The sequence below is a fragment of the Sinocyclocheilus rhinocerous genome, unplaced genomic scaffold, assembly GCF_001515625.1.
Source record: "Sinocyclocheilus rhinocerous isolate Xijiao unplaced genomic scaffold, SAMN03320098_v1.1 scaffold1069, whole genome shotgun sequence".
Lineage (NCBI taxonomy): Eukaryota > Metazoa > Chordata > Actinopteri > Cypriniformes > Cyprinidae > Sinocyclocheilus > Sinocyclocheilus rhinocerous.
In genome coordinates this window covers 1,726,954-1,747,188 of record NW_015635541.1, presented here as the reverse complement: position 1 = coordinate 1,747,188, position 20,235 = coordinate 1,726,954, and the positions used below count along the sequence as shown (strand labels likewise).

The following is a 20,235-nucleotide window of genomic DNA, read 5'->3' as shown; positions in this document are numbered from 1 at the left end:
TACAACAGTGAGCGCAAGCTACATTAAAGTGATTATTACATTTTGAATATGGATATTTTTGTTGCTTGAAAGATCAAAAACAATTTTTAATATAACTCCGACTGGATTCGTCTGAAAGAAGAAAGTCATATACACCTAGGATGACTTGAGGGTAAGTGACTTGAGGGCTAATTTTCATTTTTGGGTGAACTAACCCTTTAACCCTCTATTTAAAGAAAATTATATTCCAAGTGCACCACACATTAAGTTATCAACTTGATGTAAATGTTAAACAAATCACGTAAGTATCTTTGCAGAAAAGATGCATGAACTACAACTACATCTTGTACAAGCTTGTCTTATACATATTATATGTTCAGATATAATATGAGGAAAATGCTTAAAAAAATATCAAGTCAAGGTAATTCAAATTCAAAATGACTGAAGGTATAACACCAGTACTATTATTAACTATAAATGTTCTATAAAAACAACAGCATGTCAGCCTGTCACCTTGATGCAAACATGAAATATCAGACATACAGTAGTAGTTACAGGGTTTTTTTATTCGCTTGCGCTGCTTTTCAATTGTTTTTCTGTGTAAACATGGACACGTTTGACTGTTGCACTCGCATCTCTTGCAGCGTCTCATGCAAGAAACGGCATTATAAAAATGCGGCACTCAAGTTAAAAGAAGTTCACTCCCATCTTCTTGTATGTTTTTCCTATTCCACTGCCTTCGTCACGTCTTTGTCAACAGAAAAGCACATTCTGTATGAATGGCACCTAGCGATATGAGCGTGTCACACGTGAGCGGTTAATCACGTGCACCGACATGCGGTTGGATCGTTCATTTCTCTTTACTGTTATCATTAGCATATTGTCAAAGTGTCTAATTCTAACTTTTGATAATATGTCTATTCAAAATCGCGATTCCTCGATTTCTAAAAAATAAAATTGTGGCAAAACATTAAATTTGAATTAATCGATAAAATCAGAAAAATCACCGAGCCCTATCGAGAGTACCTCTGCACGTAAACAACTTATGTGCGTGATGTTGCTAATGTAAAACACGCATGTGCTGAGCCTTGTTTATGTGCAGAGGAAAGCAATGCACATGCGTTGTGGAACTTTCAATAATGATTTGGAGAAGAATTGTTGAATAAGTTATTTTTTGTTTGTTTTTTTGTGAACAAAGTATTCTCGTAGCGTTGTAAAATTACGGTTGAACCACTGATGTCACATGGACTATTTTATCAATGTTCTGGGCCTGGGAACATTTCAGTTTCATTGCTGCCTATGCAGGGTCAGAGAGCTCTCGGATCTAAATTTGCATTCTAAAGATGAACGAAGGTCTTACGGGTTTGGAATGACATGAGGGTGAGTAATTAATGACAGAATTTTCATTTTGGGGTGAACTGTCCCTTTAACAGCCTGTACAATTTGAGTTTTCAGTCATGTCTATAGCACAAATGGTGCAGGACACAAAGTGAGCTTTGGGTTAGCAGTTTAAACAGCTAAGTATGCATAGGTCATAGATATAGACAAAATAAATGCATTTCCATATTTAACATGATGATGCCATTTCTATTAGCAGACAATCTCAGAATACAATTGAGGTTAACTGCAGATTGCACCAGTTTCAGTATGTGCCAGAAACCTGAAATGACCCAGCATGCGGTACAGGTATTTGAACACTCCATACCTAGTCTTATAAGCATGGAAGCATGGGCATTTCAACACACAAGAGCCTAATGGCCCATTCCTGTAATGTGATCTCTAGAGGCCATTGTGCAATATGAAAAGCCACAGTTTTATTCAGCACAGGTAAGAGTTAAGTTACAAGTGCTGCCCACATTTCAAAACCAGTCACTAGATATAACTAGAGGTGGGCGGTATGAGTATAAAACAGGTCGATTACTAGCATATAAAGTTATTTTTGCTGGATATCCATATCAAAAATGTGTTTGTTTGTTTTTTTGGTAAAATGTTGTTTAAAGGGATAGTCTACCAAAAACTGAAAATTCTGTCATCATTTATTCACCCTAATGTCATTCCAAACTTGTATGACTTAAATTCTTCTGCAGAACATAAAAGAAAATATATTGAAGAATGTCGGTAATCAAATGGCCTCAGTTCCCATTTACTTCCATTATGTGGGTAGAAAATAAAATGGAGGTCAGTTTGAACTGAAACTGTTTGGTTGCCAACATGTTCCGCAGAAGATTATACAGTTGAGTAAGTGATGATAGAATTTTCATTTTTAGATGATCTATCCCTTTAAGTTAGTCATACGTTTATGCAGCATCACACTTTCTATGTCGCAATGTAAATGTCTAAAGAGTCCGTTTTCAAAGCAAAGGAAGAAACACTAGGTTATGGTCAGTGCTCAGTAGGGTTGTTTGGTGTCAACACAGCAGTTTGCAATCTCAGGTTAACATTCCACATCTGCTGACATTGTTGCCGCGGGTCTAACTAAAACACAGAGCCATTGGGTTTGCTCAGCTGTGCGACAGGAAGCACAACGCAACCGTCATTCTCCTCTTCAGGTCCTGCAGGGGGACTAGTTGTTTGTTCCTGTTCCCAGATCTGTGTTCTGGCCAGCCGGTTGTATTCTTGCGTATCTCCTCGCCCCCACAAAAGTGCCTCTGTGTGCTTTTGATGTCATGATATTCTTGTCAGAAGGAAAATTGCAGCTCTATTTTGGTTGCCTGAACTTCCTCTTTCATTGCAAATGCATGGGAGGATGGAGCACAGGATATAAACACGAGCTGTTTGAATACAGTTGTGTGCTGGAGCTCTCTGATGAGATCAGTGTGTCCGGATTATTCAGCCGAGCTCTGATGAGTAGAAATGAGGAACTGAGAGGGTGTGAGATGTATTTGCCCGTCACAGCAGTTTCTTCCTTTCTAAGAACCGCAGTAATGAGAAAAGCTGACCAGTTTCTTGAAAAAAAAAAAAAATGCAGAAACTATTTTTTTTCAAGAGGTTTGGTTGTGTTATTGGTTCGTAAACTGAATTTTTCTGTGCTGAATACGGTATTAATATATTCTGACAGCGTTTTCTGCATTGCTGAATCTGTGGCGGCAAAAGAAATGACGCTTTAGCGGAGTTGTAGTCTGAATTCATTGTTATGAGGGGAAAAACAGGCACTGCGAAATAGCTAATTCGTTGAAAAAAATTAAATAGACAACTCCTTTTCAAATGTTATGAATAATTTTGAATCGCCCAAAGTGACTCACAAATAAGTCACAAACAAACTCACTGGTTTAAATGACTCACTGAATCACTAAATAGCAGTCTGAGCAGTTACCATTAGCCTAATTCTGTTTATTGTCTAGCGTGATTTTTGTTTATAATGTTTGTAATATGCACTACTGTTTAAGGTTTTTTTTACTCACCAACGCTGCATTTATTTGTTTAAAAATACATTAAAAACAGTAAATATTATTACAGTTACTATCTCTAAATTGTAAAGCTGAATTTCCAGTAGCCATTACTCCAGTCTTGAGTGTCACATGAATCTTCAGAAATCATTCTAATATGCTGATTTGCTGCACAAGAAACATTTCTTGTTATTGTCCAGACAGTTGTGAAGTTATGTTTTTAAGGAAACTGTGATAAATTAATAAATTGTTTTTATTAATAGAAAGTACAAAAGAACAGCATTTATTTGAAATACAAGACTTCTGTAACAACTCTCTAAAAAAAGAATAATTAGAATTAGACTCAGTATAGTTAAATTCTTTGAGATTCTTATCCTTGTACCTTTACAGAAAGTAAGTCTTTGAACTGGGCGTCAGGCTTTTCTTACATGGACTGCACTCAGTAAGAAGAAAAGTATCATCAAAAAGGGTCCATATATAAAATCTGGTGTTGTTGGGTTTTGTAGTAATAAAGCAGGCACACGTTTTTACAGCTGCAAGAAGTATAATGCTTGTCTTGAGTTCTTATGCTTATTATGAACACTCTTGTTTTCTTGTATGTGATGACAGGTTCTATCAGATCCGAGCCAGTATGAAAGTGCCGCCACGGATCCCGCAGAGGGTGGAAGCCAGTCTGCTGCATCCCATAGGTAAAAACACTTATACATCTCAAATGAACATGTCCTGTCATGTCACGATACCACAGAAATATAAATCAAGGAACCAAAACAATTCCTTTGTTCGTACAAAACAAACCGAGTTGGTATTTAACCTTCATAAAATGTTGATTGTGACAATAAATATTATATATGTGTTTGGTTTATTTTTTGTCTAAAAATGTCTAGATGTTGTTTAAAGCTGATTTTTGAGATTTTGGTTATTTGATAAAATAATAATAATAATAATTAATAACATATTACAAATATAATAATAGGATGAAAAAGTTATTATTTATAATATTAATTTACAATATATATGTTTAATGATTTAAGAAAAAGATTAATTGAGTTTGAATGTATGCTGCTACCTGATTTGCAACGTCAGTCTTAGATTTATTGTATGAGTTCTGGATCATTGTTTGGGAGAATTTTTACTGATACCTCATTCCATTTTGCCATTAATGTGGATGTGCTGAGGCTGTATTTTCTAAAGACAAATACAATGTTTCAGCCAGGTAAATGATTAGTTTTATCTCTACAGAGATTTCTTCAGGCTGTATATTTCAAAGGAATGCAGCTTATCTTCAGTTATGAGGGTTAAATGTCTTACCTTCCCTTTCTAACAGTTCTCACAGCTGTAGCCTTGGGCTCTCTTAGTATTACATCAACATTCACCTCAGGGCTTACAGTGATTGACACAGTGGGTTGAAAGAATATTTGCCTGTGCTTTAACAGGCTCTGTGTCTGTTGGAGTGTGTAATGTCTTACACCCTGTGGTGAAATGTGGTGAGAAGCATCATTATCTGTCCAGTGATTCCTCAAATTCTTTCCTAATACAAGTATCAGGGCAGTCTTGTAGCTTTTTCTTTTAACTTTGTGTTTGAAAAGCATGTGTAATGTTGGTTGACATTGATAACAGTCAGATGCAAGATGCACTAACACTAATTAAGTTTGACGTTGACTCCATTGATGTCAAACTTGTGTTGGTGCACTTTGTCACGCCATATTTGCATGTACACAAATAAGGCGGAAAGATGTTCAGAGAACAGAATGATTTAAAATGGAAAAAATAACAGCAGATATTTATTTCCGTTAAATCAACGGGCTGTTTGATACGTTTGTATATAGTTTTATAGGGAAGAATAGCACATATCTCTAAGCTTTGTAAAGCCCTGCTAATGTGTGTTTTCGCACAGGTTCGGATCTGGCTTTTCCAGCATCAGTTCAAGATGATGTGGTCTGCAGCAAAACCTTTCAGATCCTTTATAAAAACGAGGAGATTGTAGTCAACGACGTCCTCGTAATCAAAGTGATGATGCTGCTAGATGCAAAGAAGGTAAGTGAATCTCATGACTCAAACAACACGCACACTAAGGGTTCAGTGAGAAAATCTGCCTCTGTATGCGTCATTAGTGGTGGTGATAGTCGTTTTTCCCCTGCAGGTGGAAGAGTCCTTAAATGAAATGGACTTTCAGCTATCTTTGGACCTGTTCTTTACCGATGGCGACTACTCGTATGTAGATGAATAACTGAATGTGGTTTAAAAAAAAAAAAAAAGACTGAAGATTTTACTGTTGCTTATATTTAGAGTTAGGGATTTGAACAACACTATTACCTAAAACAGTTGTTTCACATATAACAGTGTTTGTTTTTGTCCGTGTTCAGGTCCGAGGACCCAAGTTCTCTCCAGAGCATCAGCAGTCGAACGCTGCGTTTGCACTTTAGCTTCCACAGAGGCATCCACCAGCACGTCAACGTCATGTTTGACTACTTCCACCTGTCTGTCATCTCTGCCACAATCCATGCATCACTGGTGGCCCTGCATCAGCCTCTAATCAGGTCAGCAGTACACTGAGAACTGGACCTGCAGATCATAGTCATTTTGAATATGTCACAAGTGAAGACAGTAGACTGCTGTGCTTCCCAGGACATAAAATTCCCAGTGTGGGAAAAATATGTTCTAAAGGTGCTTCTTATCAAAATTGTGCTTTTATTTTAAAAGCAGTAGAAATGTGTAATACTGTATTTGACTTGCAGTGTTTGTCCCCTCAGTTTGCCACGGCCAGTCAAAAGCACCTGGTTGAATCGTAACGCTCCGGCACAGAGCAAAGACTCTCTCATCCCAACGCTGGAGTCTGTGGTGTTCGGCACCACCTACGTCAAGCAGCTGTCCCCAGATGTAAGAATACAAGCACACATACACACACATAAATTGAAATGTTTCCTCTTGCCATGAATATAGCCACTGCTGCTGACATGGCATTAAATCATAAATAAATAAATAACACGCGCACACACACACACACACACAAATATCCTTACTCAACCAAATCAACATTTAATGTGCAAAAGAGAGAAAATGTCTAGACACTTCCCTATTAGGTATTAATTGCACAGGTTTCATTGACATTAAATGCTCTTTTAAAAAGTAAGTACAGTGTATTTTTCATTTTAGTCAATTAGTCTAAAACACTTTGCTGACTTAACATTTGCAAAGCAAAGTACAGAGGCGGTGATTTTCTCATATCAGTGAGAGTTTTAAATGTGTCCATAAATAGACATCATTATGTAACTAAAAGGCTTGAGCTGTTACTGTAAATAAGATGATGTGATTTTTACATTACTGCAATTCTCTTGAGACCCCAGTCACATTAAGATGTCATGTAGGTTTCTGAAGGACCATAGTGAGCTCTAGTAGAAATCCCCTTTATACCTTCACTGAATAAGTAACTTTTCTCAAATCCAAAAGATTGTGTCACTAAAGGGAATTGGGTATTATCATAATGCAAAAACTTTTAATGCTCCTGCTGTTGATGCAGCGTTTAGTGATGCATCAAGTCCTCTTTCATGATTTGCAGGGCAAAACCTTCCTGGTATCGGATCAGTGCCTACAGCACGCTTTCAGCCTGCACCAGAACATGTGTGCCAGGGCACCACCTACGTCAAGCAGCTGTCCCCAGATGTAAGAATACAAGCACACATACACACACATAAATTGAAATGTTTCCTCTTGCCATGAATATAGCCACTGCTGCTGACATGGCATTAAATCATAAATAAATAAATAACACGCGCACACACACACACACACACAAATATCCTTACTCAACCAAATCAACATTTAATGTGCAAAAGAGAGAAAATGTCTAGACACTTCCCTATTAGGTATTAATTGCACAGGTTTCATTGACATTAAATGCTCTTTTAAAAAGTAAGTACAGTGTATTTTTCATTTTAGTCAATTAGTCTAAAACACTTTGCTGACTTAACATTTGCAAAGCAAAGTACAGAGGCGGTGATTTTCTCATATCAGTGAGAGTTTTAAATGTGTCCATAAATAGACATCATTATGTAACTAAAAGGCTTGAGCTGTTACTGTAAATAAGATGATGTGATTTTTACATTACTGCAATTCTCTTGAGACCCCAGTCACATTAAGATGTCATGTAGGTTTCTGAAGGACCATAGTGAGCTCTAGTAGAAATCCCCTTTATACCTTCACTGAATAAGTAACTTTTCTCAAATCCAAAAGATTGTGTCACTAAAGGGAATTGGGTATTATCATAATGCAAAAACTTTTAATGCTCCTGCTGTTGATGCAGCGTTTAGTGATGCATCAAGTCCTCTTTCATGATTTGCAGGGCAAAACCTTCCTGGTATCGGATCAGTGCCTACAGCACGCTTTCAGCCTGCACCAGAACATGTGTGCCAGCTTGCTGCGGGCATATCAGGGCCTGTTCTGCTATTTAACCTCCCTGACCAAGAATCTTCCCGCATCCCAGCGCATAGAGCTAGGTATGTAGTCCGTCAGAGCTGAGAGAATAAGTCTTGTTTCCAACCTGAGTTGGAAGACTGAAATTATTTATTTTTAAAAAATTTTTACACTGCACTTCAATCTTTGACCCTGTATAAAGCTTTTTTTGTAGCTGGCTGTCATGATGTTTTGCTTTAATTTGCTTAACAGGGTGTCATTTTAACAAAACTTTGATTACTAAAGCCAGTTTAATCGCTGAGCTTCAGTATGTGTGTGTGTTCTAGGGGTGAGCAATATACACTACTGTCCAAAAATTTGCGGACTGTACATTTTTTATGTATTGTTAATCAGAAAGGATTTAATAAATTAATCATAAAAGTGACCAAAAAAAATCTGTTTTAAATATTTTATAGTTCTCATTAAATCAAACAATGTGTCATGGTTTCCACAAAAATATTAAGCAGCACAAAAAAAAGTTTCTTGAGCACTAAATAAGCATATTAGAATGATTTCTGAAGAATCATATAACTCCGAAGACTGGAGTAATTATTACTGAAAATAATTTGCCATCACAGGATCAAATTATATGTGAAAATATATTAAAATTTTACATTTCACAATATTATTAATACATTTTGACCTAATTATATATATCTGTATATCTGTTTTGTTGTATATGCTTTGGATCATTTGCTTTCACATATTAATATATATGTTTTAATCTCATCAGAGCCCATCAGATCACTAAATACTCACTTACACTAATGTAACCATTCACTTGAAAATCTATTTAGAGACTCTTGAAGAGCTGCTGTTCTGGACATTTACGTGTTAATGTTTGTTTAACTGCGTATTGTATGCCTCTGCCCTCTCTTATGTATGAGTCAGCATGTGGATGCTTTAATCTCCCATTTTTGTGTGTTTGGACCTCAGAACTAGTCTATAATACGTCTTTCCCTCCAGAACATTCACTGTAAGCCCTCACTCACTCAGTCAAAGCTAAACTACTCACCCCTTGCTGCTTCTGACATTGACTGAACTTGCATGTATTTAAGGGTTCATTTTAAGCTCAAACAGCAAAAGGGGAGAGTGAAAGTTTTAAACGTGCCTATATGTGCAATCCCACCACTAGCCAAGCCCAGCATGCAGGTCCTTTATGAACGAGTTCTCAGAAGACCTTACCCTCCAGGCCAAAGGCACGTCTACATAGGTATGTCCCTCCAAAACCGACCCTCAAAATCACAAAAATATTAAGCAGCACAAAAAAAAGTTTCTTGAGCACTAAATAAGCATATTAGAATGATTTCTGAAGAATCATATAACTCCGAAGACTGGAGTAATTATTACTGAAAATAATTTGCCATCACAGGATCAAATTATATGTGAAAATATATTAAAATTTTACATTTCACAATATTATTAATACATTTTGACCTAATAAATGCATCCTTGGTGAGCAAAAGAGAAAAAAATCCCTCCAACCCAAACTTTTGAACAGAAGACCATAAGAAATTAGTGTGGTAGAAATGTAAATTTAGGGAGAATATTTAGAAGATCTTGTTAGGGGAAAAAAAAATCATATTTATATATATATATATATATATATATATATGTATATTTAAGGGTTCATTTTAAGCTCAAACAGCATAAGGGGAGAGTGAAAGTTTTAAACGTGCCTATATGTGCAATCCCACCACTAGCCAAGCCCAGCATGCAGGTCCTTTATGAACGAGTTCTCAGAAGACCTTACCCTCCAGGCCAAAGGCACGTCTACATAGGTATGTCCCTCCAAAACCGACCCTCAAAATCGCTCCACATGCCTCTTGCCTTTCATTCGTGTCTTTTTTAGCTTTCTTTCTTTCTTCCGTTCCTTCTAACTTGGACGTTTGTCACTTTTTTGGCAAGTGTCCTTCAGTGAGGGAGCTTTTAGCTCAACTTAGTCCTCCTTTCCTTTAGTAGTATCTCAGCTCTCAGGCTGACTTGATAGATCAGTCTTATTGCTTGAACGTTGCTGGTATTCTCTGTCCTTTGACTCCTACTTCCTGTGCTGTTGATCCTCTAGATCCCTCTCATGTGCTGTCAATCACAGGCTCTTCAGACAGACCCTTCTCTCTCATTCACTCCATACTGCTGCTGTAGGACCAACATTTTCACTCTGCTATCTTTTTTTAATTTTTTTTTTAGAGGAGCTTGATGTGGAGGCCCGACTTAATGAGCTTTGTGAACAAGTCAAGGTATGTCAAGGGAAGTTAGTACCATTTAATACAAAAAATACAGAGCAGGATGTGTCCCAAACAAGTCAATATCTTTATTAAACTTTATAGAATGTTATAGAACTTTATTGAAGGGTCTTGTTACCATCTGGCAACATCTGTAAAGCAGAATTTGGTTATTTTACAGTTTGAGCAATGTTGCTCATTTATAAGTTATAGGCCAAAAGTTTGGAATGTGAATCAACAAATCAGTATGTAAAATAAAATTAATATGATTAATGATGTGTTTTGGTTTGCATCAATTCACTGAATTGTACAAACATAGGCATTACAACTTGTTAATTTAATGTATAAATCATTTTTGTTGAATTTCCAGCAAAAATAAATACATTGTGAGATATACCATTATTATAATATAACATTACTTAATCCATAAGTTAAGGTCATGACTCTCACCGCTGTGGTTGTTGCTTGGCTGGTATATCATGATGGTGTACTACACTCTTTATATTTATGGTTGTGTGTATGTATCTTGTAGCAGAGGGCAGAGAGCCCAGATGAGTTGGCTGAACTGGTGAACATGAATTTGGCACAGCTGTGCTCTCTGCTCATGGCATTGTGGGGGAATTTCCTGGAAGTGGTGTCCCTAAATGAGCGGGTCTCTGCGCTGTTGGCCCAGGAGCACCATACACTACGGGTGAGTTGTGAGATTTTTATCATATGCATATTCTAATTGCTTACTTTCATTGTGTTATGCATTGCATTCTGACACATTTTGTAACACAAAGATGCAAGAAATTGATGTTGCATATTTAGGAGTGTTTGTGCACAGTATATTTCTGGCTTTACTTATGTTGTATTTACAATTTTAGGTGCAAAGATTTGCAGAAGCTTTCTTTTGTCTTGAACACCCAAGACAGAGTGCACTGGCTTACCAGGAACTGCAGTACGGCTTCAAATATCATTACTGTAATGTAGTTATTTAGCACACAGAGAAGATGTGAATTATCATGATAATTCAAATGAACTACTTTATTCAACAGTGCTCACAGTCACCAACAGATGACCACAGCTATCAAGAACTCCTCCTACTTCTTGTCCTTGCCACCTCTTCCTGTTGAATGTGCTGATCTTGATGGGGATGTGAACTCCCTACCAATCATCTTTGAGGACAGATATTTGGAATCAGTTACTGAAGGTATGTGTAACGGAACTTCTGGATCAATAACATTATAATCTTTGATTATCCTTTTAACCATCAGCTCGCTGCGTGAATAAGACGCATCATCACAACACCACGGAGACTCGAGGAAAAACTGGGATTAAAGTCCAAAACCTGACTTGAAATAACCTAACAAATCAATAGGGGCTAAAGCGGTTCCATTAACGACTAATTAAATTCACATTCCCTCACTAATTTGTGCACGCTTATTTTTAAGCAGACCTTAATGTCGATCATGGATCAAATCGATCCAATGTGAGACAGTGGTAATATCATTATGTTGCTATTGGTCAGTAGAGGAGTTTAACTTAGCCTGACAGTTAGCCTGCTTTAGACGAGGTTTTTTACTCCGCATAAGTTGCCACAGTGACTAAGCTTGATCTAGGCCTATGTTAAATTTGCTTTATGGAACCAAATCATTTGACAATGAGTCAGATAACTGAAATAAGCCTGGCTTATTTGGTTAACTTGTTTTATGAAACAGGCCTCGAGGCATTAAAAGTGATCATATTTTCTCCATTGCATCATATTGCATCGAATTGTATTGAATCGAATCGAATCGAAATAAGATCGCACTGAATCGTAATAGGGGTGAGTCGTATCGCATCGCATCGGTAGCTGCTTCATATGTATCTTTAATGTATCGTATCGTTGGCTATGCATCGAGATGCGTATCGTATCGGCCTGAGTCATGAGATGCACATCCCTAATAATATATTTTAAAAAACTATTTGATTTTGAAAGTGTTCAAGATTTGTGCAAGCTTTAAAGTATGCTTTTGCTGGACTAAAAAAAAACTAAATCTAACCTATTTTAACTCCAACCTATCTGGTTCAGTTATGTGTTTTATAAGGGTTAGAGCCTAACTAACTTTGGCCCTCCAGGAGCAGGACTGGACACACCTGAACCAAATGTAGTGAAAAGGGACAAGACCTTTGAAATGTCAGATTTTGTGCTAGTTCATGCTGTCTTTAAGATAAACTAGGTGTGGCATAGTGGTTTGGTTATAAAAAGCTTAAAGGTTCAGACCCTTCACAATTCACCATTATTTCCTTAAAGGGCAAGTTCACCCAAAAATGAAATTTCTGTCATTAATTACCCAATCTCTTGTCGTTCCAAACCTGTAAGACCTTCGTTCATCTTCGGAACACAAATTAAGATATTTTTGATGAATTCCGAGAGCTTTCTGACCCTCCCATCGACAGCATGGATCTTAACACATTCAAGGTCCAGAAACGTAGTAAGTGCGCAAAGAAAACAAAAATAACAACTTTATTCAACAATTTGTCTCCTCCACGTCTCTCTGGCGCCATTTTGGAGAGTATCACATACGTAAACAACGTATGTACGTGGATACGTTGTTTATGGTTTGATCTGAGCAAATTGTTGAATAAAGTCGATATTTTTGTTTTCTTTGCTTACTAAAAGTATTCCCGTAGCTTTGTAAAATTACGATTGAACCACTGATGTCACATGGATTATTTTAACGATGTCCTTACTACGTTTCTGGACCTTGCTCGTGTTAGGATCCTTGCTGTCTATGGGAGGGTCAAAGAGCTCTCAGAATTCATCAAAAATATCTTAATTTGTGTTCCGAAGATGAACAAAGGTCTTACAGGTTTGGAACGACATGAGGGTGAGTAATAAATGACATAATTTTCATTTTTGGGTGAACTATCCTGTTAATGTTAGTTTGCACAATGGAAACAGTCCCTGTAGTTAAGTGACTATTCACTTAGGATAAATAATCTGCTAAACTACTACTTACCATATTTCTTCTACCCTGAAGATCGCGATGGTCCATGGCTTGGTCTTCACAACACCAGGAGCAGCTCTGTGTCCACTAAAGCAGACAGGTCCAACTCAAAGGACTGCCTTGCTAGTGGATTGGGAGGCCTTGGCCCGTACCCAGATAAGCAGCAAGCTGCCCTTGCCATGGCTTGGCCTGAACAGAATGAGCCTCCCCTCAAATCCAAAGCCAAATCTATCAAGCTAAAGAAGAATGCCAAGACTGAAAATTCAAAGAAGCTGATCAGGCAGATCTCGAAAGACTCCGTGGTCCTCACAGGCTACAAGAACTTGAAGGTTCCTCATGGTGAACCGACCACCAAGTTCAAAGAAGTTGACACTCAGTGCAATCCGAAAGACGAGCTAGATGATGTAGGCAAATACATCCACCAGAATGAAACTGCAACCACGCATTGTGCTCAGAATACTAAACACTGCGCCACAAGCGACATTCAAGGCGATGCCGGCATCCAGAGCGACAGCTTTTCCAATCTTTTGAGTTTGCAAATGCAGGCTAGGCCCCAGGCAGGTACTGGAGCAGAAGCCGCACAAAGCGCAGCTGCCAGAATTGATTTAACACATCCACCCGCTGGGCTCAGACATATTGATGTCAAACCGAGCGACAAGGACCCCTACCAGGGTGATAAGGTCACCATTCTCTTACCGCACCACTCAGATCCAGCCGCCAAGAGGGATGTTCCAGAGATCACACAGACCGATTTCTCTGAGTTCAAGAGTCGAGTTGGGGACGGTGCCACGTTCGTCGGAGCTTGTGGAGCCACGTTAAGAAGTGATTGTGTTCCTCAAGCTTCCTCCAGGCTCTCAGACTCAGGAATCGAGAGTGAGCCCAGCTCTGCAACACAGTTAGCACCGGTTTCTCCATCTCCTTTTGCGAATACTAGCCTGGAGGCACCTACAGAGCCCATTCTACAGATTGCCCACCAGAGACCATCTCCGCTCAGCCCTGCCTCCAAAGGAGCCACCACGTTGGAGGGTCTCAATCCAGAGAGCACCAGCGGCATCAGCGGAGTCCAGTCTTCCCTCACCTCCATTAATTCGCTCCCCTCCGATGATGAGGTGGAGACGGAAGTCACTAGCAGAAAGTCCAGCATCCTTGTGCAGGAACAGAGCCTCATATTTTCAGGAGAAACTCATAGCCTCCCGTTATCGAGCTCTAGAGTTTTGGCTCAACAAAAAGCCTCTATCAGTCATGGAGATAGGCTGCTGTCTTACAATGAGGACTCTGCTATCCAGCCCCGCTGTGAAACTAATGCTCCTGACAGGCCGACAGGATCTAGTGAGACTGATGTTCCAGGTGGTGCACCTTCGGGGCCAGAAGCATGTAGTGAGCCTCAGACGGCTGCCCAGTCCAGTACATCGGTCACAAGCAGCACGGACCTGGTGAAGAAAGGCTTTGTGGAGAACTACTTTGGCTCCCGTTCCAGCACTGATGTATCTGAGATCAGCCCATTGGAGACTGCAGCTGTAACACTGGGGATTCAGACTTGCCCCAATGCTAATGACGAAGAGGACGAGGAAGAAGAGCAGGAACATGAGATGATTGAGAACGGTTATTACGAGGAGACAGATGGGCTGGTTTATGTTAATGGACTCCCAGGGGAGGAAGGAAGGTGTGAGGATGAGGGAGCAGAGGGAAGGACCCTTTTTTATGATCACCTGGGTTTGGAACAGCTCCAGGAAACATACATCCCCTCAGCCGGCCTGCAGACGGGGCCTTCTGGACCAGCACCAACCAGCAACGACCTGTGCTGGTACAAGAGCGTCCCCACTGCTCAGATGACGGCGTGAGTTTTCTTTTTTCCCCCTTACCCTTTAGTTTTGGAGTTTGCCATGCACAAAAAATGAATAAAAATATATATATATTGCCAGAGGTCAAGGTTTTTTAAACCGTGAGACAATTTTTCAGGTTTGTTTGATGAATAGAAGTTCAAAAGAACTGCTTTTTGTAAATAGAAATTTTTAACATTGACATTATAAATGTCTTTAATGTCACTTTTGATTAATTTAATGCATCCCTGCTCAATAAAAGTATTAATTTCTTTCCATTTTGTTACTGGCCCCAAACCTTTTAAACACCAGTATGTTATTCCAAACAATAGTGTCTTTGCCTTCATAATCTTTTATTAAACTTTAATGACTTGCTTCACTTCTACAGCAACTTGCCTTTTTGACTGAAATCATCTAGGGCACACTAGGTATATAATATTAATATGTTAATGTGAATTTTAATGTTAACCAGCTAGCTATTTAGGCATTATTTTAGGTTACTTTCCTAGGTAATGCCATCTTTATATAATCTTAGCAAAATGTGTTGCAGTAATTTAATGCAAATTATTATAATAAATGTTACAACAAATAATGGCAAATAACTGTAGATTTGAGAAATATTTCAAATGCTCTTTCACATTGATTGTAAGCTGGGATTCTGTTACTTAATGTACTTTATTAGAAGTACTTATTAGAAGTACATTGAAAGGAGAAGCATTAAAAGAGTTCATGTTGCTGCAGATTGTAGATGTAGATGTAGACCTGACAGTAGGTTCCTTTTTTGTGTCACTGTTTGATTGTGTGTTTCTATCTAGGTTTGCCCAAGCAAAAGAGGAGTTGAAGCAATTAAAGTTGCCAGGTTTCCTGTACAGCGAGGTGGCAGATCTGGCGTCCACTGTGCCATATTTCAGCATGGATGAGGATGAAAACTGTGATGAGGGCATACATTTAATAGTTTGTGTACATGGTCTGGATGGTAAGCAGTCACAATCTTAATGTTGGTAAATCCTATATATAACTCTGAGTCTACATTTACAGATTCAGATAATTTTGTCTTAAAATAAAAACTATTTCTTTAGGTAACAGTGCAGATTTGCGTCTAGTGAAGACTTATTTGGAGCTCGGTTTGCCTGGAGCTCGTATAGATTTCCTAATGTCAGAACGCAATCAGGTAAACTGCACAACAGTCCCATGAACAAGCACTGGGTTTGGGCTGTTTCTAGAATTAATAAATTATGTATTATGCAAATAAATAAAAAAAATAATAAAAAAATTTAATAAGTGCCTCTGAAAGGTATAAAGTATATGTAAAATCACTGATAAAAATTCAATAGGCTTGGAAGATAAATAATAATTAGAGATATATTTTGAAATATTAACCTTCTTTATTTTTGGTTGTTATTCAAGAATGACACATTTGCTGATTTTGAATCCATGACTGACAGACTTTTGGATGAAATAGTGCAGTACATACAAATCTACAACCTCACAGTTTCCAAGATAAGGTAAGATCTTTTCCTCAAACTCAAATATATTAGAAAGTAAAACTCAACAAAGCATCACAGTATTTTTAGAGACATTTAACATTTTTAATGGCCCTGTCCAGTGTGACATTTCACGATTGATTTTGAGGGCTTTAGACACACACTTTTGTCCAGTTATCTTACATATTTCTATTAAATAAATTAAATATTGTTGTGGTGTCAAAACACTAGACTAAAAAACAAACAAACAAAAACACAAATTTACCACAGGGACACATTTTAAATACTGGGGCTCTTTTTGCCCTCAGCCTTGGTAAATTTTTGACCCCGACTTTGGCCCAAAAGAATCCCTCACCCCTTCCCTCTCTTCCAAGACTATGAGGTCTGAACCAGTGTGCATTGTGGTACATTCTGGCCTCATAGGGGTGCACATGAGCACCATTTTGCACCATAAAATGACAAATAATGTGAATTTAAAATTAATTTTACAGATGTGCAAATCTCTAATTGAATTTGAACTTGACCTGGTTGAAAATATGAGCTTGACAAAACTAAAACGCACCTAACCTTAGGATGACAGAATCACTATGTTGTCTTTCTCAGTTTTGTGGGTCATTCTCTGGGAAATCTGATCGTGCGCTCTGTGCTGACGAGGCCCAGGTTTAAGTGTTATCTCAGCAGACTGCACACGTTTCTATCTCTGTCTGGACCACATCTTGGCACGCTGTACAACAGCTCAGCCCTTGTCAATACCGGTAAACCATCTTCATGAACTCAGCAGTTTTCTGAAGACAGTCATTTACGAGCCATTCATTTTAAAACGGTTTCTCTCGTTTTTCTCTGTGTCAGGGTTGTGGTTTATGCAGAAGTGGAAGAAATCTGGCTCTCTGCTGCAGCTGACCTGTCGCGACCACTCTGACCCACGCCAGACCTTCCTCTATAAGCTAAGCAAGAAAGCAGGTTAGCGTGACGTTATTTTGGTTCCACCAAGGCTGCGTTTACACTGGCACAAAAAATCCGATCTTTCGTACTGCAGACAATCCTTTTGGGTGGTAATTAATGTAAACGCAGATATCGGATACCAGTCGTGTCTAAAGTGAATGTAAACAGACGTGCCAAAAAATCGGATATGGTCAAAAGATCGGATCTGTGCATTAAGACTTGCAGTGTAAACGCAGCCCAAGTTGATGTTAGTTTAGGTTTCTCCATATACCAACTCTCAAACTTTGTTTCAGGTCTTCAGTTCTTTAAGAACGTGGTGCTGGTGGGGTCTCTTCAGGACAGATATGTCCCCTATCACTCTGCTCGAATCGAGATGTGCAAAACAGCCTTAAAGGACAAACAGACTGGTGAGAATTAAAGGAAGAGTTATCATCATTTATTTACCCTCATGTCATTCCAAACCCATATTAGCTTCTACTACCAAAAGTTTTGGGTCAATGAAATTCAAGTTAATACTTGGCAAGGATAAAGATCTTAGGTTTTAGGATTGTTTTACTGCTTCTACCAACAGATTTCTCTCCTTGTGCTGGTTCTTTCCCTCTTTATCTTCTTGTGTGATCAGGTCCAGTGTATGCCGAGATGATCGAGAACCTTCTTCTCCCTGTGCTTCAGAACAAAGACTGCAACCTGGTGCGTTACGATGTCATCCATGCGTTGCCCAACACCGCCAACTCCCTGATTGGCCGGGCAGCCCACATCGCCGTCCTGGACTCTGAGATTTTCCTGGAAAAGTTCTTCCTGGTGGCAGGGCTCAAGTTTTTTCAGTAGGCTTGCTAGATCGGAAGCGAATACCTCACTGCAAACGGACGTTTTTCTGGTTCTTTTTTCCTCACGGTTTTAAGTATGCTCTTGGAGGTAAAGCAAAATATATCAGTGTACTTTTTGTTGTTGATTTCATTTCTATTTAGCCTGTTGTGAATGTGGAACTTACCGTTTTTATTTTTCTACTGCCATTTTTTTAATGGTCTATTCATTATTAAGAAAATCAAACCACCTTGTGGTATTTTTTTCAGTGTTATTTATGTAAAACTTTCATTTTTACCGTTTTCATTTAACAATTCATTCTATTAAACGATCTTATTCTGAACTGGAAATGTAGCTGCTAAAAAAGAATGAACTATTTATTCGGGGTGGAAATCCAGGTCGTTTTCATGGTTTAAAAGCATGTTCAATTGAACATTTTGGTATCTAGGGTTGGCTTGCATCCGAACTGCATAAAACATATTTTCTATTAAGAAATTGCCATTTGACTACACATTTTTTACAATTTTTTTTTTTTACAACGTCAAAGGCTTCCTGAACCTAGACGAACATGATTGTAGCTGAAACGAAGCAGCCTTGGACCGCGTGTTGGTTTTATACGATGTCTCTGGTGCCCATTGCATTCTCATGCACAATCTCAACCCAGCCTGGAGTTAGGTGGAGAAAACGCACGCTTGGCATGTTAGTATTTTCTTTTTATTACAGGGGAGACAGGTAACAAATGAACAATGGGCCAGGTGTATGGGCTAGAGGGTTAGTCAGTTTAAAACAGCACAAATACTAGTAATCGGATCACATAGTTGTGGGAAAGTATTTATGTTCAGTTTCCTATGGAGGAATTTGTTGATGCTTGTGTGCAAAATACTTTAAATAAAACATTGGAATTATCCTGGTTTTGTTAAAATGGTTTTGTAACATGAACTCCACATTTCATTAAATGTATTCGCAAATAAATGTTTTTGTCCTCTTGTTTTAATAGAAGCTTTGTTTTCATGGATTACTGTATTTATTTTAAATTAAAGGAATAGTTCCAAACCTGTGGAACGCTATTTCCGTAATGGTAGGTAATTACAATCTCACAGTTGTAAATTTAGTTGTCCCATTTTGTAATTTTATGTCTTCCACTTGTGACTTGTGTGCTATCATGAGTATTTTGAAGTCATACAAAAGCATTGTGTAAGGCACATTAATACAAAGTAATATAATACTTATTATAAAACACACCACTTTTACGGTACTTTTATTGTATTTTTGGTCTATGAACTTGTATGAAAAAGAGTTGCATGTTGGGTCATTGACACATTTTCTTCTCTAGATGGCACTGTTTACTAGATCTTGGAATGAAAGACATCTTATGCTGGTAAACTTTTGATGCATTTCATATTATACTTAAGTGTTTAGTATCATTGAGATACTATTATAGTTTTTATTAATATTTTGCATTCATTTTTTATTTTTATATTTTCTATTTTTAATGTTTTTATTGAAATTATTTTAATGTATTTATTTTAGTTATAATTTTGTTCTTTTTTATTTGTTTTAGGGTTTTTGTCTGTCATTTTTACTAAATTTTAATTTAAATTTGCTAAATGAAAATGAGAAATGTTGCCTTGGCAACTAGCTGAAATAATTTGATGTTTATTTTATTTTACTTTTAGATAACTAACTTAAAAACTCCTGGTACTTAGTTTACTTATTTTTTAATTTGGGAACTAAAAAGTTGGAATTTCATTGCTACTAAAAACATTATAGTGAATTATCAAATCCTATTGGTTTAGTCTAACACAATTTCTTTTTTATTGTGCATGGAATGATCCTGTATAATATAAATGTTTTCCCCCTCTTATTTAGCTCCTAGTGTTTTGCTGCATGTGGCCTCTTGAAACCAGCTGATCTTTGGAATGTGGGGTCACCATGGAAACCTTAAAGACCTTAATGAAAGCAGCCTGTTGAGCAGCACCACCCCCAGTTCTCCAGACTCCCTCTCTGAGTGCCGGACGGTGATGCGGGATGATGCCATGAGGTCCGGGTAGAGAAAAAGCCAGGGATCGAAGGTCATGTGAATATGATCATAGCAGGGGTCAGCAGTTGAAAACAGCACACAGCTATTTTCCTGGAGACTCTTAAGAGGCTGAAATTGGCAAGACAGAGGACATCTT

At 38.0% G+C, this 20,235-nt stretch overlaps 1 protein-coding gene across 3 annotated transcripts in view; it reads left to right on the top strand.

The window, feature by feature from the left end:
* Positions 1-19,042, top strand: part of LOC107747270 (protein FAM135A-like) — a 28,250-nt gene extending 9,208 nt beyond the window's left edge. Inside the window, exons 4-23 of one of the 3 annotated variants that reach the window (XM_016561730.1) lie at positions 3,975-4,054; positions 5,260-5,399; positions 5,506-5,576; positions 5,729-5,902; positions 6,116-6,242; positions 6,922-6,981; positions 7,765-7,858; positions 8,950-9,027; positions 10,002-10,051; positions 10,569-10,727; positions 10,903-10,976; positions 11,074-11,228; positions 13,042-14,845; positions 15,644-15,804; positions 15,908-15,999; positions 16,236-16,333; positions 16,916-17,067; positions 17,162-17,272; positions 17,548-17,661; positions 17,877-19,042. In XM_016561730.1, coding sequence (XP_016417216.1) covers positions 3,975-4,054; positions 5,260-5,399; positions 5,506-5,576; positions 5,729-5,902; positions 6,116-6,242; positions 6,922-6,981; positions 7,765-7,858; positions 8,950-9,027; positions 10,002-10,051; positions 10,569-10,727; positions 10,903-10,976; positions 11,074-11,228; positions 13,042-14,845; positions 15,644-15,804; positions 15,908-15,999; positions 16,236-16,333; positions 16,916-17,067; positions 17,162-17,272; positions 17,548-17,661; positions 17,877-18,082 — 4,000 coding nt within the window. In that variant the 3' untranslated portion in view covers positions 18,083-19,042. Of the gene's footprint in view, positions 1-3,974; positions 4,055-5,259; positions 5,400-5,505; positions 5,577-5,728; positions 5,903-6,115; positions 6,243-6,921; positions 6,982-7,764; positions 7,859-8,525; positions 8,901-8,949; positions 9,028-9,468; positions 9,596-10,001; positions 10,052-10,568; positions 10,728-10,902; positions 10,977-11,073; positions 11,229-13,041; positions 14,846-15,643; positions 15,805-15,907; positions 16,000-16,235; positions 16,334-16,915; positions 17,068-17,161; positions 17,273-17,547; positions 17,662-17,876 lie in introns of those variants that run through there. The other 2 variants (XM_016561731.1, XM_016561732.1) reach the window with 2 other exon arrangements.
* Positions 19,043-20,235: the final 1,193 nt, after the last annotated feature.